The 18,275-nt window shown below is 37.7% G+C and overlaps 1 protein-coding gene across 1 annotated transcript in view; it reads left to right on the plus strand.

Annotated features, from left to right (window-relative positions):
* Positions 1-18,275, plus strand: part of LOC150083781 (EF-hand calcium-binding domain-containing protein 6-like) — a 208,138-nt gene that overhangs the window by 103,565 nt on the left and 86,298 nt on the right. Inside the window, exons 11-13 of the mRNA XM_090378599.1 lie at positions 4,611-4,716; positions 8,477-8,659; positions 12,764-12,907. Of these exons, the coding sequence (XP_090234725.1) occupies positions 4,611-4,716; positions 8,477-8,659; positions 12,764-12,907 (433 nt within the window). The remainder of the gene's footprint in view (positions 1-4,610; positions 4,717-8,476; positions 8,660-12,763; positions 12,908-18,275) is intronic.

The following is an 18,275-nucleotide window of genomic DNA, read 5'->3' on the forward strand; positions in this document are numbered from 1 at the left end:
CCAATCTCGTTGCCCTTCTCTGTACTTATTCCAGCAGCTCTGCATACTTCCTAAAATGAGGTCTCCAGACCTGTATGCAGTACTCAAGGTGTGGCTTGATCATTGCCTTATACAAGGGAACAATCACCTCCTTATCTCTGCTAGCAAAATTTCTGTATATCATTGACAAAACACCATGAGCTACTCTTGCAGCCTGTCTGCACTGTCAAAAAACTTCGTATCTGACTGCACAATTACCCCCAGGCCCTTTTCATTCTCTACTACCCTGAGTGTAGTACTGCACAGTTGGTACGTTACTCTGCAGTTATTGCTACCCATATGCAGTACTTTGCATTTGTCAATGTTAAACTTTAATTGCCACCTGTCAGCCCATCTGCTCATCCTTTCTAGATCCTGTTGCAGTAGTGTATTATCATTACTGTCATTAACAACCCTGTCACCTTTGCATCATCTGCACACTTAGACATTAACCGTGGTATACCTTCATCAGTATCATTGATAAATACAGAAAACAACACTGGGCCCAACACAAACCCTGGAAGACTCCACTAATAACATTAGTCCATGAAGAGCAGTGTTCATTGATTACCACTCTGTCTTCTCCCACTCAACCATTCTCTTATCCATTGCAGCAACTTGCCCTTAATGCCATACTTCTCCAATTTGTACAGTAGTCTTCCATGTGCAACAGTATAAAATTATACCACATTAAAGGAACAGTTGCGTGCTGCAACAAGAAATGCTGAAGCAGTGATGCTGCTGCTTACATACTACAAAATTAATAATAAAAGACAAATGAAAAGAAAATAAACTTAAAATTCAGAATAAATAAGTAAAGTTATTTATTGTAAAAACATTGTATTTATTGTATAAGTAAAAAAAAAAAAAAAAAAAAAATTGAAAATGAATAAGAGAAATTTGAAGATTCATACATATTACTGTCCCTCTCAGGCAGTTTTTTGATCAACTTGTTTGCTAATTTAAAAAAAAAAAAAATTGCATTAGTTGGGCTCCCTGTGGCACCCACAGAACTTGCACTACTTCCTGTGGGTGCAGGATTTAGTCTAATAAAGACAGTGTGTATAGTTGTGGCTTAGCATCTCATGGCATGGACAGCTACTGGGACATAAGACATAAATAAATAAATTAGATCATCAGGTTCTTATCACTGGGTTTTATCAAATTTTAGTAATTGGTTATCCAGTTTTCTCTCTGATCGCTCACTGAGGGTGATGGTAGATGGCTCTCTGTCTTCTAACTTCTCCACTAATGCCGGTGTCCCCCAAGGTTCAGTTCTTTCCCCCACTCTTTTCCTCTTGTATATCAATGACCTTCTTCCATTGACTGGAAATCCTATCCATTGTTTTGCCGATGATAGCACATTGCATTCAACTTTCCATTTTGAGAAACCTTGTCCTGCTCAATCAGCTCAACTTCCCGAAAATCTGCTACCAATTCCTTAAATGCCGATCTTCAGGTAATTCTCCAGTGGGGTAAAGACAACTTAGTTGATTTCAACCCTTCTAAAACTCAGTCTTGTCTTATATCTCTCAAAAAGGATTCTTCTGCTCCTATGCTTGTCTTTAGTGACACTCCGATTTCTAGGCAAAATGATATATCTCTTTTGGGGATTACCCTGACTTCTAATCTCTCTTGGCACAAGCACATTACAAATATTGCTTCCTCTGCATCTAAAAAACTTGGTTTTCTCTTTCGCTCTCGGCGTTACTTTTCTTCCAAACAGCTGCTCACGCTGTATAAATCGCAAATCCGCCCTGCCATGGAATATTGTTCCCACATCTGGGGTGGTGCCCCCAAAACCTCTCTCAGGCTTCTTGATTCCATTCAGAAGAGGGCAATTAGGTTAATTAATGATTCATCTCTAACAGAGTCTCTCCACTCGCTTTCTCATAGACGTACTGTTTCTGCTGCATGCCTCTTCTACAGATACTTCCATGGGCACTGTTCTTCTGAATTGGCTTCTATAATTCCTGCTCTCTCTTTCAAAACAGTCCGAACACGTGCAGCCAACATCCATTTACTGTCCAACTTCAAACCCACAGAACCAACTTTTCATCTTCCTCATTTATTCATTCAACTGCCGTTTTCTGGAACAACCTTCCTTCATACGTATTTCCTGAAAATTACAATCTACAGAAGTTCAAGTCCAGTTTCAACAAATATCTTCTTTCATCTTCTGAACCTCCAACCCAAGCACGGTACTACGTATATAGGTTCTAATACCTCTCGTGTTTGGGGTTCACATAAAAAAAAAAAAAAAAAAAATCCTTGTGAATCATCTGCAGCTCAAAACTGCTTTTAAAGCCTTACAGACTCAGTCGTGTTCCTCTGAGGAACTTAGAGTGGAACTGATTGAGGATGGTGTAATCTATCAAGTTCCATAGTTCACATGTTCAAAGCCTCTCCTTATAATGTTCTACCTTTTGCCAGCCTCGCCAGGTGTATTGCCCTCCTTTGGACCTTTTAGAGAAGCTCAGTGTTTTTTGTTTTGTTTTTTTTTTGGTATTGTTTGTTATTTTTTTGTTATTTATTTCTTTTATGACTGATACATAAATTCCTTAGCTTTTCATATAGTGTCTGTTCTAAAGACCATTAGCATTCACATTATAACTTTCTCTGTATATCAATGAAATAGTCTTGCACTGTGCATTGATCTTCTCCTGAATATACATTTTTCACTGGGGCTGGATTTAAAAATTTCAAAATCTTTGTGTTTGTAAGGCATCTGTATGTGACCTTCCTTTGATAGCATTTTATAAATATGTTGCCTCTGTTAAACTTGATATATGATAATTGTAATTCTGAACTTCTTTTCATGTTGTTACCATTGCTGCCCATTCTCTGGATTTCAAAGGAGAATCATTCTTTTTGGCTCAGTTTAACCCCTACCCAGTCTCACTGTTAAACTGCAGTTGTTCTCCATCTTCTTGCAAAAACAATGTTTTTATAAAAAGGTGGAAATTTTTCTTAATTTTCTTAAAGAATGCAGCCATAGTAAGGATAATTTGCTGTAATCATTCAGTTATCCAAATATATTAAAAAAAAAAAAAAAAAAAACACGGCAGGTTTCATTTCCAGTGCATATCATATGCTATATGTTAGAAAGCAATAAAATAACTTAGTTTATTAAAAATAATATAATTAAAAATTTATTTAAAAAAATAAGAAATCATGCATTTTCAACTACTTATATGAGCAAAACAATGCCCTCTGTCAATAAATTAATGAAGACTACATTCTTGTGAATCATAATCGCAAAAGACCATTGAGAGACAAGTATAGAGGCAGTATCATGAATGTCAAAACTAGTTGATGCTATAAAATGCATTATAAAAGAACATGTTAGCACAATGAGTAATGATGGTACAACAATGAGTAAGTTTACTCATTGCACCATTGAGCTGATTTGTATGCCAATACCAACCAATGAAGTGTTACAACTTGAAATATTTAATACACTCATAGAAGTTGAATGATTTTGTGTATAAATTTAGTAAATTACAAACATACTTTGGTGGCCACCTGACTTTCTATTGTAAATTCCTAAGACAAGGTGTGTTTCCTTATGACAGTCAAGTCTGCTAGCCTCTGAACAGAACTCTTAGTTAGCAAGATGAATTAGCTGAACAAGCAAAAGCAGAATTGTATTCATGGGTATCAGACTTGTGAAATAATCAGATCTACAGTTCCTTTCTGAGATCATTACAGGATGATGAAACATGGTTTTACAGGTAATGACCTTGACATAAACAAAGTTTTCACAGTTAGGATTCCATAATTACTGCACCTGAAGAATGCCATACAGGTTCATTCCACTATGAAGAGAATGTTCATTGTGTTATTTGACATTGCGGTAATTGTGCCCCAAGAATTGGCCACATAGGGGCAATCTGAGGATCAGATTTCTAAAAAGATGTTCGACAGCATCTTTGGGAAGTAATGTGACAAAACCTACCAAGAAGTGGTGCTCTCAGGATTGGTTTCTCCAGAGCAGCAATGTTCCTGCTTACTCTGCTGTGACTATTCAAGATTTTTTTAAAATCTTGAATAGTCACAGCAGAGTAAGCAGAAACCACATGCCTGCTGTTTCCCCTCATCACCGCTTCTGTATTTCTCAGGAAAAAAGCCACCGTATGGCTTTTTTTCTCTTTTGCAAACCAATGTTCTCACTAAAGGGGAGGAGAGTTTCACATCATCATGATCCAGTAATAAATAGCTATAACCTACACTTCAAATAAATACAAAACCAAATTAGAGATGCATTCAGCAGTGCCAAAAATGTAGGAGTTTCTATTAGAGCTCAAGCAATTACTGCCAATTGAATTAAAATAAAATGAAAGCTACAATCCAAAAACTTTGATTACATGCATATACCTGTTAATGAATCAGTTATGTTGAAATAGGATAAGAAAATAAAATTTAAACAGAAAACACATTATTTAATATATTTTTTTTCAGGTTTCAGGAAGAGCAGCAGCAAAGAATAGCACTTAAATTTTGTAAACTGTTATGTCATCCTGTCATTTAAGCTTTTGACAACCTTTGAGATAGTATGTAATGAGGTGATGATTTTTTTATTTATTTTATAGAGAAAAACTAACACTTGAAAAGTGTTTAACTGTTATAGATCGAATCAAAAAACATGTTCTTTGTCCAGAAGCACGTATGAAAACAGTATTTACAACTTTTGACAAAGTAAGTATTAAGTTAATTAAACTTCTTCTGTAGAGTTTTAATATTTTATTAATTTATTTATTGTCAGACTGTTCAATACTTGGTGATTTGAATGAAATTTGCTGCTAAAATAGCAGTTTTGCAGCAGAAGAGTAGAATTCTCTCAACACTCACGTTAAAAGGATTATGTGATTATACAGGGTTATTCAAAATGAAGTCCGGGGTTTCAGAATTTTTTTGCCTGTGACGGCAGTTCTGCTCTGTTGCGACATGGCTTTGGAATGTAATGAGAAAGCTTTTACTGTGTTGGAGTTTCATGTAAGTAAATCTGTTACCGTTGTGCAATGCCACTTTGCTGACAGAGTGATTTTTTCTGATGAATCGACCTTCTATTTGTCGGGGAAAGTGAATAAGCAGAATGTGCGATTTTGGACGATTTCACTAAAGGCTCGCATATTGAACATTTATGAGGTATGTAAAAAAACTTCATTACTATACTTGCATTCTGGAAATATTTCTTTCTTCCTATGTCTGCTCATGTGTGTACAGGAATTGTTTGAAACCCCGAACTTCATTTTGAATAACCCTGTATAATTATTAGCATTAGTAGAGGCATACGATGCAAGAAAACAAGCTTATGCAGAATCAGCCAAAAAAAAAAAAAAAAACACACCCCCATTTCACCCCTCCATTGATTCCAAATGCCTGTCCAGCTCAACGTTAAATTTATTTAGGCTATTAGCTTCCAGAACAAAAGATGGAGGCCTGTTCCACCACTCAACTACTTGCTGGCTAAAGGCAAATTTCCGCACATCTATTCTGCAACTGTCTTTCTTCAAATTATCCCAAGGGGGCTCACATCTAGTGAGTATGGGCTTGGAAAACCCAGGATCCTAAGCTGGATATCATCATTCTTCCCTTTCTTGCTTTCTTGGTGATTCCCTTCTATTTCTGCCTCTCTCTCTCTCTCTCTCTCTCTCTCTTTATGGCTGGTGCAGCATAAGCCTCAGGCTTCCTTGCACCATATGGCTAATAATCATAATAATAATAATTTGAAACTACCCCCTCAGGTTAGTCTGAGCAAGAGAAAGAATCCCATCAGCATTCAGCTTGCTCAACCCATTCAAGGCCTTATACACCTTAATGACATTACCTCGCAGGTGCCTACTCTCCAGGCACTGCAATTTGCAGAACTTAAGCCTTTTCTTGGTAAGAGCACCCCTTTGTTCCCCTCACCAATCTTGTTGCACTTCTTTGTACTCAATCTAGCAACTCTACATCCTTCCTAAAATGAGGCATCCAGACCTGTACACAGTACTCAAGGTGTGACCTGACCATTGCCTTGTATAACGGGATAATCATCTCCCTGTCCCTGCTAGCAAAATTCCTATATATCATTGGCAAGACTCCATGACCTGCCCTGGCAGCCTGTCTGCACTGTCAGCTAACTTCATATTTGACTGCACAATTACCCCCAAGTCTTTTTCACTTTCCACTTCCCTGAGTGTAGTACCACGCAATTGGTATGTTTCTCTTCGGTTATCGCTACCCATGTGCAGTACTTTGCATTTGTCAATATTAAACTTCAGTTGCCACTTCTCAGCCCATTTTTCAAACTTATCTAGATCCAGTTGGAGTAGCATACTGTCTTTACTATCATTAACAACCCTGCCAACCTTTGTATCATCTGCAAACTTGGACATTAAACCTGATATACCTTCATCAATATCATTGATAAATATACAAAACAACAATAGGCCCAACACCGAACCCTGGGGAACTACACTAATAACATTTTACCAAGAAGAGCACTGTTCATTGATTACCACTCTCTGTCTTCTCCCACCCAACCATCCCTTTATCCATTGTAGCAACTTATCCTTAATGCCATATCTCTCCAATTTGTACAGCAGTCTTCCATGTACAACAGTATCAAAAGCTTTCCTGAAATCCAAGTATATGATATCAAAATTATTTTTGACATTCAGTTCCTTTGTGACCACATTATAGTATCCAATCATATTGGTCAGACAAGACCTCCATTTAACAAACCCATGCTGTGTCTTAACTATTACTGCAGTCTTGTCTAGATGATTTTGCAATGCTTCTTTAATCAGATGTTCCATTATTTTCCCGGAACACAAGTTAAACTAACAGGTCTGTAGCTACTTGTGTCACCTTTTGTGAACCCCCTTTGTGAATTGGTGATACCGTTGCACACCTCCAGTCCATGGGGAGTCCAAGGAAGCTCTCATAATTATGGCTAAGGGTTTGCTTACTTCCTTTGCTGGTTGGTGTTGTTGTTGGGTTTTTTGGCGCAAAAGCAACTTTGGCCATATTGCGCCTATCTATTAATGTTTAGTGACAAGGACGTTTATATTTCTTAAATATGATTTATATCTGGTCAAAATATCCTATTAATTTTAAATAAGTAAATATATTTTCAATGTTGGAGTTATCGCCTAGGATTTGTGATAAGGTCAGAGAATCTTGGAAATTTATAGGGAGATGGAAGGCTGATTGTCGCGTCATGTGGTATTGTGGACATTCTATAAGGAGATGTTTTACAGTGAGTTGACAAGAACAGTGAAGGCATTCTGGAGTATTTGCTTTGGTGAGTAAATAATTGTGCATAAGATGTGTATGTCCAATGCGTAGTCCTGATATAATGACTTCTTCGTGCCGATTCTTGCAAAGACTCGTTTTCCATGGCTGTAGTTCATGTTTTATTTAAAACAGTTTATTGTTTGATTCATTTTGCCACATTTGTAACCACTGATTGCGGAGAAACTGTTTTATGATAGGTCTGTATTCGGTATATGGAACTTTGTAAAGCCTTTGGTTTGTGTTTGTAGGATTCTTTGTTGCTCTATCAGCTCTTTCATTACCTTCAATGCCTGTATGTCCTGGGATCCAACAGAATTTTACTTGCCTCATTTTGCTTTTAAGTTTCACAAGTTGAGCTTGTATCTGGCCAGGTGGGAAGGAGCAGCAGTGCGTAGCACACGCTTCTTGATTAGACCGGGGTTCGAGCCCGTCACCACCAAATACGGAGGATGCGGAAAGGTCAAGGAATGACCACCGCATATTCCGGAGCAATATGGCCTTAGTTGCTAATGCTCCTAAAAACCAACCAAACAAACAAACAAACAAGCTTGTATCTGATAGAGAATGGGATGTGATGGAGTCTGTCTTTGTTGGAGAGCATGTATTGTACTCAATGAATCTGTGTATATGAGATGTTGTGTATATGAATCCTGTAAATTGCATATGTGCACCAAAAGCAGTGCCCTCTGGAACCTTGTTCAACCTGTGGTTAAACGGGTGAAGAGATGATGGATTGCTTAGTGACATGAGCAACATTATGATGATGTGAGTTCAAGCTAGCTTGAAAATCAACAGCTAGCTAGCAGTGCCCTCTAACCACTGTAATGGAATAGAGGGGACTGCTATCAGCTCTAAAGCTCCACTCATCGCTGATTGGAATATAACAATGAAGTAGATGTTAGTAGGAAATAGGAAGACAAACAGTTAAGACAGGTAGGTTTTTCTTGACATTCTGACTGGAAGTGAATGTAATTACTTATATTACATGTACATTAGCAATAGTTTATTTCATTCATGTCATATAATGAGTATATCTACTAATATTAATTAAGAAAACTCTAAGTAATCATTTATTATCTGAATATGTATAATACTGAAGTAATTTTGCTATATTTATTTTTATTAATATATATTTAACTTTTTTTTTCTTCTTTTTTTTTTAAATTGTTATCAGGATGGTAGGAGGGAAATAACCAGACCTGAGTTCAGAAAGGCAGTTGAACAAGGCTTGGATTTTACTTTAACAGATGATGAGTACAAAGAACTTACAACAATCCTGGATCCTTATCACACAAACTTGATAAAATGTGATGAATTTATAAGGCTCTTTGATAGTGATATAGCTAGTTTAGCAAGGGTGAGGATTTTAAAACTGTTCTTTTTCTTATACCTGACATGATTTAGTTAATATGATTTAAAAAATATTACATATTCTTAATGCCTTTTTTATTCTCTAAAGTTCTTACCCATTCACACTACTGAGAAAGGAGCAACAGTTGATATGAAAGGTGTTAAGAAAAAAAACATATCACCCAATATGTATAGTAGGCATGGTGCATGCGTGGGGACAAAAATCAAAAAAATTTAACACTTTTTTTCTTACTCTTCTTGGCTAAATTTATGTAGAGCAAGAATCAGCACATTGTATATACGTGGAGGCAAAGTCATATGAGTATCACTCTTTAGTTCAGTACTTTAAACTGAAACTAGTTAACTGCCCTCAGTTTAAACAGATGCTGATTGGTCACCTTTGTGTTAAATATAAGCAAACCTCCCAAACAAATAAAAAAAAAAAAATCAAGGAAAAGTTTCTAATTTTTATATCATTGGGTATATTTTTTGATTTCATTGAGAGCTATGAAAAGATGAAGTTACGAACTAACAAGGTTCTTTATACAAAACTCCATTTGAACTTGTCAGGACCAAAATATTTGTTCGATATATGAGATTTATGTTAAAATGAGGTAGCGTAAGTCAAGGTTTTACTTTAGTATGCTTGTCATTGCTTGAAAATTTCTTCAGCATACAATAATGATTAGTATGAAAAAATGTGCATGTAATGATTTAAAATTGTTACCACCACATTAAACATTTTTAATTTCTCCAAACAAAAAATAAAAGCATTGCGGTCAACACAGTAATAAAATCAGCTGTTATGCCCTGTTACACATCCTTTTGCTTTCCAAAACAAATTATTCACGATAAGTATGATCAACCATCTACCTATTCAATAAACTGAAAAAAAAAACATCAACAAAAGGGCTTATTAAGTACCTAATGGCTACAAGGATCATAGCATGTCCCTGAAAGGTTATGGTAATAATTTCTTAACTAATTAATTAATGATTTCTTATATAGTTATGGTAATAATTATAAAACTCAATGAATAAACACTGTTCATTGAGTTATAGAATTATTTGACTTTTAGTTTTTATGTGGATGAACTATTGTGATTACTAAAGCTTTTTTGCTTAAAGAAAAACAGATGAAAAGGTTAACAGTGACCACAGGCAGAGGCAAAAGTGATTCTTGCACTGATTCTATTAGAATGAGTAGCAGCATGGAAAGCCGAGCTATGGACATTTCCAGGACTGTTGGGAATCATAGTGGAACAAATAAATACATGGGCTGTGTTAGGGTAACTAAAAGTATAAACAGGTGCATGTATACTTGCATGTACACCAGTTCTAGGAGTATAGTTAATAAATTTGATGAGCTTGAAGTGCTAGCCAAGACATCAAAGGCAGATATTGTTGGGATATCAGAGATGTGGTGTCACACAGATATAAGCAGAATTGGAAATTGGGGAGTACAATGTGTACAGAAAGGATAGACAGGACAGGAAGGGAGGAGGGGTTAGCTGTTAGTTAAGAAACACATAAAATCTAAGGAAGTTCATCAAACTGATGTTCGTGAACAATGCAATGTTGAGTCTGTTTGGTGTGACTTAAGCACTGGGAAAGGAAAAATGAGAGTAGGTGTGTGTTATAGGCCTAATAAATCTGGTGAGTATAATGAGCAATTGTGCAGAGAAATAGAGTGGGCCAGTAAATCAGAATGTCTTATTATGGAAGATTTTAACTTTCTAGATATTGACTGGAACTTGTGGATTGGTCACTCGCACAATAGCAAGATTTTTTGGATTTATTGGATGACTGTTTTCTACAGCAGCATGTTCAAGAGGCAACCAGAGAAAGTAATACTCTTGATCTGATTATCAGCAGTGATTATTCATGCATTACGAATTTGCAAATAAAGGAACCACTGGTGATAGTGATCACAATGTACTAATATGGGAATTACTTAAAGATGTAACTACCATCAAGGCTAAAGGGAAGGGCATTTACTTTTGTAAAGGTGACTAGAGGGATCTCAGACAGTTTTTAAATTCTGTATAGTGGGATCAACTGATGATGTTACCAACATTGAATTCTAAATGGGAAGTCTTCAGAGACTTAATCTTGGAAGCTACTAGCCTTTTCATTCCAACTAAAAAATACTGTTAGAGGTTCAGGCCTAAATGGATGTCAGATGAATTAATGTGGTACGTGGCAGAGAAGAAAAATGTATGGGATGGATATAAATTATCAGGTGACATTAGAAGCCTATGGCAGATATAAACTTTTCTGTAATCAAGTCACAAAGGAGGTTAGGCAGGCAAAGGCAGATTATGAGAAATCCTTGGTAAAGGATGCAAATAAAAACATCAAAGAGTTCTTTACTTAAGTAAACTCTAGAATGAAAGGGATGAATCAGATTGAACCATTTAACATAGATGGGTTGACTATTGATGATCATGCTCAGATAGCTGATAAACTGAATGTGTATTTTGCATCTACATTCACACATGAGGAGTTATTCAATGAGGGGGAATGCCAGAAGGTTATCAAACTTTAACAGGGAGCTAAGTGATTTTGTAATAACTGAGAACAAAGTGTAGGAGAAACTGTTGAAGTTAAACATAAGGAAGGATCCTGGGGTGTATGGGATCTATCCGGTTACATTAAAGGAGGCAGCAAAGGAAGTAAGCAAACCATTAGCCATAATTAGCCTTGGACTCAGGGGAAGTCCCCATGGACTGGAGGTGTGCAAATGTGTCACCAGTTCACAAAGGGGGTTCAAAGGGTGAGTGACACAGGTAATTACAGACCTGTGTCTGTAATTAACTTCTGTTCCAGGGAAATTAATGGAGGCACTGGTTAAAGAAGCACTGCAGGATCATCTAGACAAGACTGCAGTAATAGTAAAGACACAGCCTGGGTTTGTTAAAAGAGGCCTTGTCTGACCAATTTGATTGGATACTGTGATGTGGTCAGAAAGGAATTGAATGTCAAAAATAATTTTGATATTATATATTTGGATTTTAGGAAAGCTTTTGATGCTGTTGCACATGGAAGACTGCTGTACAAATTGGAGAGGTATGGCATTAAGGATAAGTTGCTACAATAGATAAAGGGATGGTTGAGTGAGAGAAGACAGAGAGTGGTAATCAATGGACACTGCTCTTCGTGGACAAATGTTATTAGTGGAGTTCCCATGGTTCGGTGCTGGGCCCATTGTTGTTTTGTGTATTCATCAATGATATTGATGAAGGTATATCAGGGTTAATGTCCAAGTTTGCAGATGATACAAAGGTTGGCAGGGTTGTTAGCGACAGTAAAGACAGTATGCTATTTCAACTGGATCTGGATAAGTTGGGCAAATGGGCTGAGAAGTGGTAACTTAAGTTTAACATTGACCAATACAAAGTACTGCATATGGGTAGCACTAACCCAACAGAAACATACCAACTGTGTGGTACTACAATCTGGGAAGTGGAAAGGGAAAAAAACCTGGGTGTAATTGTGCAGTCAAATATTAAGTTTGTTGTGCAGTGCAGATGGGCTGCCAGGGCAGGTAATGGAGTCTTGTCAATGATATATAGGAAGTTTGCTAGCAGGGACAGGGTGGTGATTATCCCATTGTACAAGGCATAAAATGTACACAGTACAGGTCTGAACGCCTCATTTTATGAAGAATCTAGATTTGCTAGAATGAGTACAAAGAAGGGCAACAAGATTGGTGAGAGGAACAAACTCTGCAAATTGCAGTACCTGGAAACTACGCACCTGCGAGGTGATCTTATTGAGGTGTATAAGTCCTTGAATGGGTTGAGCAAGCTGAATACTCTTGTTCAGATTAAGAACCTGAGGGGGCATAGATTCAACTTGAGAAAAGACAGTTGTAGAATGGATGTGCGGAAGTTTGCCTTTAGCCAGCGGTTGGTTGATAGTTTGGAAAAGACTTCCATCTTTTGTTGTGGAAGTTGATAGCCTAAATAAAATTAAGTCTGAGCTGGACATGCATTTGGAAAGAATGGAGGGGTGAAATGGGAGGGTTTTTTTTTTTTTTTTTGCTGATGCTGCATAAGCTTGCTTTCTTGCATCATATGCCTCTTCTAATGCTAATGCTTATTTTTCAGTCTAAAAAGGCAAGTCGCCGTCCCCCAGAAAGTTATGGATTTGTTCCAAAAATTGCTCCTTCATCTTATCAGAATCTTAGTGGTAAGAAACTAAAATCAAGGATTAGAATTCTTCTTAATAGGAATATTAGAAACATAGAAAAGGTAAGTAAATATAAAACTTATATTTACTGTTATATTCATTTTTATAAAACAGTATATGATACTAGTATTTCAGTGAAACTGTTTTAATTTAGAGAAAAAAATTTGCAGTTTATTATTTATTAGGGCACAATAGCGTATTCCATTCACCCTAATGAACCATATCACATTTTGTCACTTTACGTTGAAAAATGATGGAGAGCGGGGGTTAGTTTAAAAGGTATGACTTTAAATGACATTTGAGATGTGATAACAATTTCCTATTGGAAACTGGGAATTGGAAATATGAAAATTGGAAATTGTACAGTAGATATATTCATATCTACTGTACATCCTACTATCCTATTTCCAAGAGGTTAAATAAGCTAAAAATTGGCTGTATATTCACCTTGATATATTCAGTTGCAGAGTAACGTTTATAAACAACAGGACTCATCAGAGACTAATCACTATTTGTCCCTCTCCTCACCCAAAGATGCAATAAAAAGTATATCAGGGGAACACTAATTACAAACAGCTACCTATGGAGGGGAATATGTCTGCTATTTGTAAAGGACATTACATTAGTTACATTACAAAGTAAATTTTTAGTAAATTAATAAGAGGGGTTTACCTCAATATAGTACGTGGAACACTTCCGTATGATACCCTCCAGAAATTAAAACGGAAAAAACGAAAAAATCGACAACTTACCGGTACATTAAAGTAAAATATAAATCGTTTTGAATATTTTCGTTAGATTCTTTTAATTGCGTTAATTTGAATTTTAATTGTTTTGAATTGATTTTGAATTGTGTTAAATTGATTATTTAATTATTTATATTTTACTTTAATTATTTATATTTTACTTTAATGTACCGGTAAGTTGTCGATTTTTTCGTTTTTTCCGTTTTAATTTCTGGAGGGTATCATACGGAAGTGTTCCACGTACTATATTGAGGTAAACCCCTCTTATTAATTTACTAATATTATTATCAACGTAGAACATATTGAGTATTTCAGCTCTGATTCATACTATCTAAAGTAAATTTTTGTAAACAACAGGACATTGTACCCCTTCTTTGACCCCCTAGACGTGGTGAGGGACCTCCCAGTGATGCTGCTGGTCTTCCATATTAGCATCACTGGGATCCAACACCCATACTTTTGTTCCAGGGTTACATCAACCCGCTGTGCGCTGTGACCCATGGAAACTCGGAAAGGGGGATCTTGGTGGTTGAGGGGGCCTAACCTTAATACACCACTTTGGCCCCTGTTTCGACAAGACTGGTGGTCTCGGACCGGCCCGACTGGGATCAATCGGCAGATGGTTCTTACTGCTAGGGTCAACTGCATTACAAGTCCCTCCCTTTGGTCCTGGGACAGGATCAAGGCTTATTGGAAATGTGGGTATGGTGCTCCTAAGCAAACTTGGTGTCCCATTCGTGTACGCAGTACCTGCTAGTTCACGAGTCGGAGTCCCCTCATAGGGCTTCGTGGTGCGTCCCCCTGTACTTAGAGCGTTGGAAATTTTTATCTTACTCATATGAATAATTTTAATTCTATTTCTTCTGGGGGCCCCCAACAAGGCCCCTACCTAACTGATCGGAAGATACCATTAACTGTAGCTCAAAAAGGCCCAGAACTGAGGTTAGACTATCTGTGGCACCGCTTTTCCTCATTCCCCATTCCACCGGAGAGCAGGCACTCGGAAAATGTCACCCTTCTTTATCCAGAAAGGAATTAAAAGGGGTGACAGGTTCTCCAAAATCTGACAAAAGGCTACGTTCTGGAGACATTTTATTGAGGCTGCAAGCCAAAAACATGCACAGCAACTACTGAAACTAACATCGTTAGGGAGATTACCGATCATCATTACCCCCCATAAAAGTTTCAATTTTTCACGCAGTGTCATATCAGAGTGGAACCTTCTTCATGTTTCTGAAGAAGAGATCTGCTCTGAACTTAAAGACAAAGGAGTGGCGGCTGTCAAAAGAATATCGATGCAGAAGGATGGGTATCTCGTCCCTACCCGAGTTCTCATCCTAACATTCAACACCCCACGGCCTCCAAGTTCCATAAAGACAGGCTATTTAAACTGCCCAGTGAGGATTTATATTCCAAACACACTGAGGTGTTTTAAAGGCCAAAAGTATGCCCACTCTCAAACAGCTTGTCGTAGCACCCCGGCCTCTGCTCGCTGTGGTGCCAAAGATCGCGAGAGCAAGGAATGTTTAGCTCCAAAGCCAAGTTGTACTAAGTGCCAAGGAGAACACCCTGCATACTCTCGGGCATGCCAGCGGTGGAAGGATGAAAAGGAAATTCAAAAACTAAAAACAGAGCTAAACATCTCTCAGGAGGCCAGAAAATGCATCCAACCAATAAATAGCACCAAGCCCTCATACACCCAGAAAGCTTCAGGGAAAAGCACCATTGGTACTCAGACGGATATGACTATTCCACCAAGGGAATCATTTACCCCCATTGTGTGCAATTTATTAAGTTCCCAAAAATCACAGTCAGCCACCACACCTATATATGTACCTCCTAGCACTCCACCACTTCCAAAACACAGTGGTGCTCCACCACTTCCAAACTCCGAAGAAAGGGGAACAGGTATCTACAATCCAAGAGACAATGGATGCAGAAGATAAGTAGTTTAAATTCTGTTCCTGGAAAATTAATGGAGGCACTGGTTAAAGAAGCACTGCAGGATCATCTAGACAAGACTTCAGTTATAGCTTGGACACAGCATTTGTTTTCTTAAGGGGAAGTCTTGCCTGACCAACTTGATTGGATACTATGATGCAGTCACAAAAGAACTGGATGCAGGGAATAACTTTGATATCATATATTTGGATCTTAGAAAGGCTTTTGATACTGTTGCACATGGAAGACTGCTGCACAAATTGGAGCAATGTGGCATTGGAGGAAAATTGCTGCTATGGATAAAGGGGTGGTTAAGGGGGAGAAGACAGAGAGTGGTAATCAATGGACACTGCTCATCGTGGACTAATGTTATTAGTAGAGTCCCTCAGGGTTCAGTGTTGGGTCCATTATTGTTTTCTGTATTTATAAATAATATTGATGATGGTATATCAGGCTTAATGTCTAAGTTTGCAGACGATACAAAGTTGTCAGGGTTATTAAGGACACTATTGATGATATGCTGCTGCAACAGGATCTGGAAAGGTTGAGCAGATGGGCTGAGAGGTGCCAAATGAAGTTTAACATTGACAAATGTAAAGTACTACATATGGGAAACGGCAACCCCAGAGCCACGTATCAACTCTGTGGTACTACACTGACAGTGGTAGAGAATGAAAAGGACCTGGGGGTAATTGTGCAGGCAGATATGAAGTTCTTTGAGCAGTGCAGACGGGCTGCAAGAGTAGCTCATGGTGTCTTGTCAATGATATACAGGAATTTTTCTAGCAGGAATAAGGAGGTGATTATTCCCTTGTATAAGGCAATGGTCAGGTATAAGGTAATGGTCAGACCACACCTTGAGTACTGTATACAGGTCTGGAGGCCTCATTTCAAGAAGGATGTAGAGCTGCTAGAACGAGTACAGAGAAGGGCAACAAGATGAGTGAATGGAACAAAGGGTTGCTCTTACGAAGAAAGGCTTAAGTTTTGCAAATTACAGTGTCTGGAGACTAGGCACCGGCGAGGTGATCTGATAGAGGTGTATAAAGCCCTGAATGGTTTGAGCATGCTCAATGCTGATGGGATTCTTTCTCTTGCTCAGAATAATCACCTGAGAGGGCATAAATTCAAATTGAGGAAAGACAGATGTAGGATAGATGTGTGGAAATTTGCCTTTAGCCAGCGGGTAGTTGTTGGTGGAACAGACTTCCATCCCTTGTTGTGGAAGTTGATAGTCTAAATAAATTTTAAGGCTCAGCTGGACAGGTATTTGGAACACTTCATCAATGTTGTTTATGAAATTCTATCCCTTCATCAATGTTGTTTATGAAAATCAGAAACAACGGTAGTCCCAGAACCGATCCTTGGGGAACCCTGCTCCTGATGTTACACCACTCTGAGGAATATCCAATAATCATAACCCTCTGTCTGCTACCCTGCAAATCTAACTGATGAGTAACTGTTTCAAAATACTTACCAGGTTAGTTAAACATAACTTTCCCTTAACAAAACCATGTTGTGTGTGTTCTACAGAATGCCATTTCTATCTAAATGACCTGGGATTGCACTCTTAATCATTGCCTTCAAGATTTTCCTTACCAGTGACATCAGACTAACCCATTCTGTACATACGAACTTCACTCTTTGAACTGTCTTTATGTATTGCCAATACATTGCCACTTCTCCAATCGAAAGGAATCTCTTCATTTCATCATCCCCAATTTCCAGGCACCAAATTTCCATTATCCCTGTTATGTGAGCATTAGTTGTCCTAACCCGGAGTTCGAATTCACCCATTTTATTTACAACACTCCTGATATTACTGTAGGCACAGTTGAGACTAAGTATCTTTCTGTTGGTTTCTACACTGACTCCTCCCTTGAAGTTATTTAGGATTATTTCCCTAGCTTTATTTTCCCACTCATTTGAAATGTTGCCACCATCAGAACATCTTGTCTATGTCAGCTGTTGCTGCAACAAACAAGAATTCTTGAGATGTGTGCAAGCATTATTTTGATCCACATCATCAGCTAAACCTGTGTCAATATTATTATCCCCCTCCCCCCAGACACACAAACAATTACCAGTTTCCATAAATTCTTAAGGTATCCTCAGTGATACTGGGAAACACCCTTGTACCACCTTTGTTTAAACAAATACAGTCTCTACAAAATTGATTTCTTCTATCTACATGTGCAAGCCACACTGATAAAATCTACCCCCCAAAAGCCTCATAGAATCCCTCAAATCTTGTGTTAATCCACAAACCATTGTCAGCAGATAACACTCTGAATAGCTAAAATACTGGGTGGTGCATTTTTCAAATGGGCTCTTTTTTTTTTTTTGCTTTCAATTCAGTTTTTTCTTCTCACTCTTTTAGACTCTTGATCATTATTTTTTTATCAATATGAAATTTAATGCCTTAAAATGTCATCCTTAGTAGTTATCTTCATTTACAGCCCTTAAAGCTCATGTACAAAAATTTCAATCACTTGCATTGACAACACTGGCTTGTGTAAAATAATTTCAGATCAAACATTCTTCCGCTTCTTGATTAGACCGGGGTTCGAGCCCGTCACCACCAAATACGGAGGATGGGGAAAGGTCAGGGAATGACCACTGCATATCCTGGAGCAATATGGCCTTAGTTGCTAATGCTCCTAAAAGCCAAATAACAAACAAACAGCAACAACAACAAACAAACATTCTTCACTAATCAAATACACATTGTTAAAAGTTGCCA

The sequence above is a fragment of the Mastigoproctus giganteus genome, chromosome 7 (genome assembly GCF_048544385.1).
Source record: "Mastigoproctus giganteus isolate SK-2022 chromosome 7, ASM4854438v1, whole genome shotgun sequence".
Taxonomy (NCBI): domain Eukaryota; kingdom Metazoa; phylum Arthropoda; class Arachnida; order Uropygi; family Thelyphonidae; genus Mastigoproctus; species Mastigoproctus giganteus.